Consider the following 10,587-nt stretch of genomic DNA (forward strand, 5'->3'; position numbering starts at 1 on the left):
GTGCATGCATGCATGCGTGCGTCCTGTCACAGCCCCTCGTCCTGTCCATGACATCATGGAGTCCATGGACACTTGGAAAACCTGAAATATCTAAAAACACATATTGCCCACATAAAAACCCCCAGTGTTTCTTGTCTCCCAAACATCATTAAAATAAGATCTGGTTGCAAAAGGGGTGAAGTGTCCCTGTAATAGTGTAATACCCTCACAGATAGTTATTCTGGTGGAACCAGTGTGCCTATAGAAGGCTGGGTGTTGGCCACACTCCGGCCTCTCTTCCCCAAGATGACAGTGGCAACCTTTTGGTTCTCCTCTCAATTTGGTTTTGGTTATAGACGACAACCAACGATTTGATAATATGGCCTACTTGATAATATTACACACAGCGTCACACAAAGATCCGAAAGCTAGAAAGCACGGCTCAAAGCAACACGTGTCGTCGAGCTAGTCGATCTGCTACTTTTGCCGTTTTTGAGGTGTCCTCGTCGTGTCTCGTTCCCTCTCGTCAGCGCCACCAGAGGGCTCCACAGCAGCACATTCTCTGCACATACGCGGCCAAGAGGCGGCAAGAAAGATCCTAGAGCATTCTAGCCGACGGGGCAACGGTCCGCTCCGCAGCGGGGGGACCGTCGCTGCGATGCGATAAAGCGATGGTCCGACATGCGCTGCTCCCGTGCTTGCGGTTAGGGTTAGGTTAGGATTGAGGTTTCGGATCAATATGCTGTCGGGAAAAAAGACCTGCACCCATAGTAAATGCGATCTGCTGTCGCAATTCAAACTCTAGACGGGTCTGCCCCAAAGTTATTAGTGCAGCCGACAGCCGGCGAAAACTAGAGTTCTCAACAGGCCCCCGAAAATGAAGGCCCGGCCCTCATCAAACCCTTTACACTCAAGAGAATGTCCCCGCTACCACCCTTAGATCTCCATATATTGAGCTGACCCGTTCTGACATTCCATTATGTAGATCTGACCTCATCAAACCCTTTGGCGTCTTACTGGTAGAACTTCATGTGGGCAGTCCTTACCCCAGCCTATCAGGTAGTAGTAATACTTCATGTGGGCGGTGCTTACCCCAGCCTATCAGGTAGTAGTATACTCCATGTGGGCGGTGCTTACCCCAGCCTATCAGGTGGTAGTATACTTCATGTGGGCGGTGCTTACCCCAGCCTATCAGGTAGTAGTATACTTCATGTGGGCGGTGCTTACCCCAGCCTATCAGGTGGTAGTATACTTCATGTGGGCGGTGCTTACCCCAGCCTATCAGGTAGTAGTATACTTCATGTGGGCGGTGCTTGCCCCAGCCTATCAGGTAGTAGTATACTTCATGTGGGCGGTGCTTACCCCAGCCTATCAGGTAGTAGTATACTTAATGTGGGCGGTGCTTGCCCCAGCCTATCAGGTAGTAGTATACTCCATGTGGGCGGTGCTTACCCCAGCCTATCAGGTAGTAGTATACTTCATGTGGGCGGTGCTTACCCCAGCCTATCAGGTAGTAGTATACTTCATGTGGGCGGTGCTTACCCCAGCCTATCAGGTAGTAGTATACTTCATGTGGGCGGTGCTTACCCCAGCCTATCAGGTAGTAGTATACTTCATGTGGGCGGTGCTTACCCCAGCCTATCAGGTAGTAGTTTACTTCATGTGGGCGGTGCTTACCCCAGCCTATCAGGTAGTAGTACTTCATGTGGGCGGTGCTTACCCCAGCCTATCAGGTAGTAGTACTTCATGTGGCGGTCCTCGCTGAGGTTGACGGTGACCACCTTGCTCCAGAGCAGCAGACCCTCCACCAGCATCCAGCTGAACGCCGCCATGAAGAACAGATGGAGCAGAGCGGCTACCAGCGTGCACGCCACCTGATGCACGCACGCACACACACACACACACACACACACACACACCCACACACAGGGGTTATGAAGGAAAACACAACAACAACAACATCATGCTGGCCAGTCACCACATCCTGACATGACCCTGGGGTCAGAGGTCAGGGGTCATGACAACGTCCAGACCACTGAGTGACAGGTCCATGTGTGTGTGTGTGTGTGTGCGTGCGTGCGTGTGACGGATGTGACATTAGTGGTCACTGATGTCACATGCACAGCTTCCAAAGCACATTAGTTTTTACTGGTGGGCCCGCACCACCACCACCACTACTATAGCTCACTACTGTCCCAGTTCCATTAGGATGACTATTGACAAGCCATCGGACGCACTGGGACACAGACGGAGGAACGCTTCAATCCAGGATTGTAGGAGAATACAGGGCAAAACACTAAGATTATAATGAAAATATGTTCATGTAGAATAAAATGTCATGGTACTTTTTTTTCTTCTTCTTCTTTAAAACCTTAAAATACCAATAAAAATGAGCTTAAAGTTAGTTTCATCACACGATTGATTGATTTATTGATCACTAGAATTTCCTAGTTACATTGCAGCGCAATATGGAAAGAAGGAAATTGCGTTGACAGAGTTGACAGACTCCACTTCATGTTTCAGCTGTGTTTTTAAACTCAGTAGTGTGCCCTGCACATGTAGTAACGGATGGGTTATAAATTATTATAATAACAGAAAGTGTTTTTTATTTCTCATAAATACGCAAACATGGTGAAACAACTACAGTCACAGAGAGCAGTGCCAAGGTAGCTGCTGCCTGCTAACGATGCAAACAACAGCCTTGCCTGTCGTGTGTGTGTGTGTGTGTGTGTGGGGGGGGATAGCACTAATTTTCGACATTTTACTGTGTCATAAATATTTACATCTGTAGCCTATATTGTGATTACATTTGACCGTACATTTGACTCTTGTGTTATATTCTTGTGAAATATTCAGTAAAGTATTGTGGTGAAATATTCACCCCAAGTTGATAAGATATGCAGAGAATATAATACCAAGAAGCCCCAGTTTGAAATGCATTAGGCCACAGACCCCCATTTGATACCATTTGCTCTCTGGGAAAATCAGGGTCCATTTGGTTCCATTTGTATGCTCTTGGAGTATGATGACTGTGCTAACAGTATTATCATAAAATATGTCTCAGTTTGAAGATTCAAAAAAACATATTTCATATGTGTGAGCTTGTGAAGTAGAACGTTCAACCTAGAGACAGTGTTGCCAAGTCTGATCATTATAAGCTACTTTGGACTTGTTTATCTATTGGTAGTCCTTGACATGGAAATGTTTGAGTTCCACTGCTCTGAAACAACATTAGACAACAAAGTTTGACAGTCAACACTATAATTGATTATTTTAAGACTAATTTCCGGACCATTTCTGATTTACCTACTTTGAACTGGACTATTAACATTTTTATAGACCTGGTTGCTTGTTTCACTCTCACATCCACGATATGTGGCAACCCTGGTCCCTGGTTTGTTTTGGTTTGCGTGTGGACAGTGGATGTTTTTTTGTGTTGCTTTAGCATCTTTAGCACAGTAGCTATCAGAGGCTGCAGCAGCTGCTGCTGTCATGAAAACGCAAGTTTCTGTCCCAGAAGCTCACGTTAGGTCTGCGCACACTGTACGTTGCTATCTATCGCTATGGCAACCTGTCATCAAATGCTGCTAACGTTGTGATCAGCACTGTTAGCATGTGTGCTATCAGGCAAAAGCTGAGATAGATATAAAACTACTGGCCAAAATGTCATACAAAACACAACACCTAAAATCGGAATGTGATTGTGACCTACAGACCATCATGATTTGCTTGCTGGACCTATAATTAATTTATTTGCATTAAATTGCCACTCGCCCATATAAATAAAAAGCAAGATGGCTGCCGATTGCGAGCGGAGAGACAGAGAGTAGTGACGTGTGAGCCGGGGGCGGGCCTCTGACAACAGCATGAACACAGGGCAGTGTTGCCAGGTTTGCGAATTGTAAGCGAGTTGTAGTGTGTGTAAGTAGGCTGGTTAAAAGGCCTTGTTTCTGCCCGTGTTGGGGCATGTCGTGTCGACCAGTTTCTGTCCACCGCTTTGGCACGTGACCAACTTAAGAATTGTTAAATTAGATTAAAATAAACATGCTAATGCAAATGCAAGTATAAGTGGTCAGATCTGTTGGGAAATTCGGGTTAGTAAATGTGGGCTACCAACTAGGGGCACTGAGGGAACGGTTAGTGTCTTGCTCAAGGATACTTGCACATGCAGTCAGGAGGAGCTTGTACAGTGCAGTACAGTACAGTACAGCACCACTGACATGGTTGCGAACGCAGTGAGCACTTACTATGAGACCTAGCAGATCATGTCTGTCTGTCTGTCTGTGTGTCTGTCCCGCTATCCAAATATGGAGTGTGTTGCATCAGCAATCACTCAGCTCCATATATGGGCACAAAAGGGGCCAGGTCCACATATACAGTAACAGCGGAACAGACACACAGACAGACAGACAGACAGACATGATCTGCAGGGTCTCAGCTGCGTTCGCTTCCCGCGTTTGCGCGTCTTACTGGTACTGTACTTTGAAAGGGTCATATCTTCTTCAAATATTTTCCAATTTAAATGAACAATACATCATAATGAAAGCGTACATTCTGCAGTTTCATAATATATAAAAAAATAAATAAATAAAAATGACCATGGCCCCCTTGTGTCTCAAACCACTGTGTTCGGTCACATTATGAGTAAGTGCGAAGCGAACTAGAGCAGTATAGCATGTTGGCAGGTTGAGATTGGAGTAGCAGACAGACAGCAGGTTGAGATTGGAGTAACAGACAGCAGGTTGAGATTGGAGTAACAGACAGCAGGTTGAGATTGGAGTAGCAGACACAGCAGGTTGAGATTGGAGTAACAGACAGCATGTTGAGATTGGAGTAGCAGACACAGCAGGTTGAGATTGGAGTAACAGACAGCAGGTTGAGATTGGAGTAACAGACAGCAGGTTGAGATTGGAGTAGCAGACACAGCAGGTTGAGATTGGAGTAACAGACAGCAGGTTGAGATTGGAGTAGCAGACAGCAGGTTGAGATTGGAGTAACAGACAGCAGGTTGAGATTGGAGTAGCAGACACAGAAGGTTGAGATTGGAGTAACAGACAGCAGGTTGAGATTGGAGTAGCAGACACAGCAGGTTGAGATTGGAGTAGCAGACAGCAGGTTGAGATTGGAGTAACAGACAGCAGGTTGAGATTGGAGTAGCAGACACAGCAGGTTGAGATTGGAGTAACAGACACAGCAGGTTGAGATTGGAGTAACAGACAGCAGGTTGAGATTGGAGTAACAGACAGCAGGTTGAGATTGGAGTAACAGACAGCAGGTTGAGATTGGAGTAGCAGACAGACAGCAGGTTGAGATTGGAGTAACAGACAGCAGGTTGAGATTGGAGTAACAGACAGCAGGTTGAGATTGGAGTAACAGACAGCAGGTTGAGATTGGAGTAGCAGACAGCAGGTTGAGATTGGAGTAGCAGACACAGCAGGTTGAGATTGGAGTAACAGACACAGCAGGTTGAGATTGGAGTAACAGACACAGCAGGTTGAGATTGGAGTAACAGACACAGCAGGTTGACGTTTGGTACCTTGTTGTGGACAGCTGACCCACTGCAGAGCAGCAGCACCTGGGCCAGGGTGAGGGCCACAAACAGGTTCCGATGGATGGAGGTGCGGTCCGATTTAGGGATGCTGCGAGGAACAAAAAAAACAAACCAAAAAAACATCTTAAAGGGATTGTGACATAAAAAAAAAGGTTTTGGAATTGTTCTTATTTTTTTTAGGTTTTCTAATCTCAATTGCACCCAAAAAACATGAACTTTTAACATTCAGTAGATTTTCTGTGATCTGGGGTTTTCTGGCTCAAACAGGTGCTCTGATTTGCCGTCAGTTTGTGATGTAAGAGCCTGCAAATCCCATACATGTCAATGTATGATTTGCCAGCAGATGTCACTGTTTTCACTGTGTTGCCTGTTTTCATTGTAGCTCAAAAGGCTTCCAAACCCCAAAGAAAACTTCAGACCACAGGAAATCCACTGAATGTTCAAAGTTCAGGTTTTTTGGGTGTAATTGAGGTCATAAAACCTAAAAGAAAAAAGAAAAACGAAAATAAATGAAAATTAATGTCATAAAACCTTTAATTCAAATGTCAATGGAGTCGCCGGCGGACATGCTGTGCCGCGCGGTATCCGATATGTCAGGCGGTGCAACGGCGTATACATGAGGCTCAAACTGTTCATTGAAGAGTTCCAGTATTTTGAACAGAGACCACGTCGTTCCTCTGTGTGTGTTTTTGAACCGTTTACAGCAGATTGAGCAGAGAGTTTTCAACCTTTTTTTTCATATCAAATTCCATTATCTATACGGCATTTCCAGCCTGATTTCGCTGCAGGGTTCAGTGATTTGTTTTGTCACGAAGTGATTTAAATGATACAACTTCCCATCGCATGACATTCATCCACAATAGCATTTCATTTATATTTATAAGTGTTAAACAAAAAGATTAAGTGGACGACGTGTAGCATTTCTTTATAATCATAAAGCTTTAAATAAGTGCATAATTGTCAAGTCTCCTGTTTGCGAACGCAGTGAGCACTTACTATGAGACCTAGCAGATCATGTCTGTCTGTCTGTGTGTGTGTCCGTGTGTCCCCCCTTTGTGCCCATAATTATATGGAGCTGAGTGATTTGTTTGTGATTGATGCAACACACTCCATATTTGGACGTATAGCTGCTTTGGGGACTCCTTATATGGTTATGGCTAAGTTAAAAACGTAACTTAAAAAAAACTTAACTTAAAAAAATAATAACTTAATTTAATTTAAAATACAATTAGAATGTATCGGTTTCAATTCCAGGCTCCAGTTTGGTCTTCTCATTTCATTGTGCCATTACCTGCTGTCTCCCTCCTGATTGGATTAGATTTTAGTTTTAGTCATTAGTCTCTTGAATAGTTTTCATTTAGTTTTAGTCAGATTTTAGTCACCTGGAATGTTTTAGTTAGTCTAGTTTTAGTCGACTAAATATTACGATTTTAGTCGACTAAATCTACAGGTGATTTAGTCGACTAAAATGTATTTTGGCAGGCCTTGATGCCGTCGTAATTACTGATTTTACATACAGTATGCTCAAAATAGTGTAAAATGACTTATACTGGATCTCTTGTCCACTAGTCCCTTCCTAACATTTTAGTCTAGTTTTTATTTGTTGACAAAATTGTCAGTATATTTAGTCTTATAGTTTTAGTCGTCGTAGCTTAGTTTCCATGTAGTTTTCGTCGGTGGAAAAAGGTAGTCGACGAACAAGTCCCCAAATTAGTGCAACTGGCTGCGCAACCCTAACCGCCAGGGGGCGCTGTTGCGCAGTAGCAATCAAGGAAGGATCCAAGGTAGATGAAAGATTCCTAGACAGAGTGGATTGAAAACTTGTTTTATTGAAAACTACAGAACAATGGGTTTTAAACGCTATGCGCAAAGATACCCAGACAAGTGGGGCAGCAGGGTAAGGGACCTTAGATTTAGCATACATGTTCAGAGCTATTCAAGGGCAGGGGGTTTTGGGCGAAGGACCAAGGGGCGTAAACACTAGGAACAAAACTGCACAAAAAAAGTACACAGTTCATGACACTGTGTTCCTTTTATGCCCATAAATGGGCATGCTGACTTGCCCATATTCATATATGGCGATCTCTGTACCTGTCAGTCCTTGTCTCTTAGTATATGGAGATTCCTGATGTCATCGGTATATATGCCCGTATATGGGCATACCCCTTTTGTGCCCATATATGGATCTCACTGATTTTGATTGCTGAGGCGTTGCTTGGGGTTAGAGTAACTCCGTTGGGAACTCCTTATATGGTTATGGCCGAGTCATGGTGACACGAGCAGAGCGACCAGGCTATTGTCCAGGTTAGTTGGAGGCCAGTGTCACTGATGTCAGAACTGTGACATCAGCGTGACAGTGTCTACAGTATCTATAAAAGAACAGTATCCATAAAAGAAGCTCGCACTGCAGACTCAGTGCTCTGTAAGTTACAGAAACACTCGCCTTCCAGCAGCGTTCGAGCTGAAGCATCTCCTCCATCCCAGAACGTCCACAATGCCTTCATCTGCCCTGACATTGATGCTCCTCCTCTTAGGCGCCGTGGCCTCCATGTCTCTTCCGGTCCAGAAGAGCATGGGCTCAGTGACCGGCCTGTATGGAGAGACCATCGTGGTGCCGTGTCCTTACCTCCTTCCACCGGGGGACACACTGGAAATGGTGACGTGGACACACGTCAACTTGAACAGTTTGGAAGGTAAATTGGTGATAAAATCCAACCTGACCGAAGCTGAGATTTTCGTCCCGCGGTTTAACATCTCTGGCGACTCCAGCCTCCTGATCAGCCAGGGAACGCTGACCGACCAGGGGGTCTACGTCTGCATGGTGCTGTCCGACAAATTACAGGTTTATTATCACAGCTCCGTGTCGGTCTACAAGAACCCGGCGCTCCCCGTCGTCGTCGACAAAGCAGAGTTCCTGGAGGAAGGCGCGCTGACGACGTTGGGAACGTGCGTGGCGAGGGACGCCCACCCCGCGGCCAGCATCACGTGGCAGAAGAACGGCCGGCCGTTGGTGTCCGACGAGACGCGCGTGGTCCTCACGTCCACCGTGGCGGTAGACTCCTCCACCGGTCTGTCCACCACGTCCTCAACTCTCCAGTACGAGGCCACCAGGCAGGACGTCGACGCACGTTTCTCCTGCCTGTCCAGCCACCATGAGCTGGGCACGGTGCAGGAGTCTGAGACGTTGAGCGTTCCCGTCCACTACCCGTGCACTCCTCCGGGTGGGACCAGCCGGGCGACGCTGGAGACCACCTGTGTGCTGACGGTGCTGCTGGTCCTGGCGGGGGTGGCCGGTACCGTGACCGTGGTTTATTGTATATCTATCTATATTATAAATAAAAAGCAAAGAAACATAGCAAAACATCACTTCACAGGATCCTGGACACCACCCCCCTGTCCAGACGGACCCTAATATTATCCTTCCGAGATCCCGACAGCCCCCAGCTCAGACAACAACCCCAATGTACAGCTGACAGCCCCCCAGCTCAGACAACAACCCCAACGTACAGCTGACAGCCCCCCAGCTCAGACAGCAACCCCAATGTACAGCTGACAGCCCCCAGCTCAGACAGCAACCCCAATGTGCAGCTGACAGCCCCCCAGCTCAGACAACAACCCCAATGTACAGCTGACAGCCCCCCAGCTCAGACAACAACCCCAATGTACAGCTGACAGCCCCCCAGCTCAGACAGCAACCCCAATGTGCAGCTGACAGCCCCCCAGCTCAGACAACAACCCCAATGTACAGCTGACAGCCCCCCAGCTCAGACAACAACCCCAATGTGCAGCTGACAGCCCCCCAGCTCAGACAGCAACCCCAATGTACAGCTGACAGCCCCCCAGCTCAGACAGCAACCCCAATGTACAGCTGACAGCCCCCCAGCTCAGACAGCAACCCCAATGTGCAGCGTCAGAGTTATGTGGTTTCAAAGGACAGCTGCTCACCCATCACATGGCGGGCTGGGGCGCCTGATGGCCAACAGTAGCCTGATTGTCAGACTCCAAAGAAAGTGAGTGGGCGGGGTCAATGTCAGGAAACCAGGTTAACCCATTCTGACCTGAGATCAGATTCATACGAGGTTTCCACTGTACACACACACTGGTCTGATTAACCCATTCTGACCTGAGATCAGATTCTAAAAATGTCAGTCGTTCTTCGATTTAATTTTTTTTTGCAGACCTACAAGCTCGTAGCGCGCCACTCTATCCTGTTTGGATGACAATATTGCCTTTCTAACAGATTTTAATGTAAAAAAAACGGGGAAAAAAACGATTATTGATTATTCATTTTCATAATCGATTTCGGGTCCCATTAACGATAATCGATTAATCGATTAATCGGACCCATCCCTACTACTGCATCTACCAGAGCAGACGGAGAGGATCCTGGACACCACCCCCCTGTCCAGACGGACCCTAATATTATCCTTCCGAGATCCCGACAGCCCCGACAGCTCAGACAGCAACCCCAATGTACAGCTGACAGCCCCGACAGCTCAGACAGCAACCCCAATGTACAGCTGACAGCCCCCCAGCTCAGACAACAACCCCAATGTGCAGCTGACAGCCCCCCAGCTCAGACAACAACCCCAATGTGCAGCTGACAGCCCCCCAGCTCAGACAGCAACCCCAATGTACAGCTGACAGCCCCCCAGCTCAGACAACAACCCCAATGTGCAGCTGACAGCCCCCCAGCTCAGACAGCAACCCCAATGTACAGCTGACAGCCCCGACAGCTCAGACAACAACCCCAATGTACAGCTGACAGCCCCCCAGCTCAGACAACAACCCCAATGTACAGCTGACAGCCCCGACAGCTCAGACAGCAACCCCAATGTACAGCTGACAGCCCCCACAGCTCAGACAACAACCCCAATGTACAGCTGACAGCCCCCCAGCTCAGACAACAACCCCAATGTGCAGCTGACAGCCCCCCAGCTCAGACAACAACCCCAATGTACAGCTGACAGCCCCCAGCTCAGACAGCAACCCCAATGTACAGCTGACAGCCCCCCAGCTCAGACAGCAACCCCAATGTACAGCTGACAGCCCCCAGC

The 10,587-nt window shown here is 47.3% G+C and overlaps 1 protein-coding gene across 1 annotated transcript in view; it reads right to left on the reverse strand.

Moving 5' to 3' along the window:
• LOC308320056 (adhesion G protein-coupled receptor D2-like) overlaps nucleotides 1–10,587 on the reverse strand; it is a 67,300-nt gene that overhangs the window by 19,984 nt on the left and 36,729 nt on the right. The window contains exons 18-19 of the mRNA XM_080770363.1: nucleotides 5,516–5,618; nucleotides 1,700–1,853 (exon numbers count right to left, since the gene is read on the reverse strand). Coding sequence (XP_080626489.1) covers nucleotides 1,700–1,853; nucleotides 5,516–5,618 — 257 coding nt within the window. The remainder of the gene's footprint in view (nucleotides 1–1,699; nucleotides 1,854–5,515; nucleotides 5,619–10,587) is intronic.

This window comes from Protomyctophum bolini (genome assembly GCF_963924005.1).
Source record: "Protomyctophum bolini genome assembly, chromosome: 8".
NCBI lineage: Eukaryota > Metazoa > Chordata > Actinopteri > Myctophiformes > Myctophidae > Protomyctophum > Protomyctophum bolini.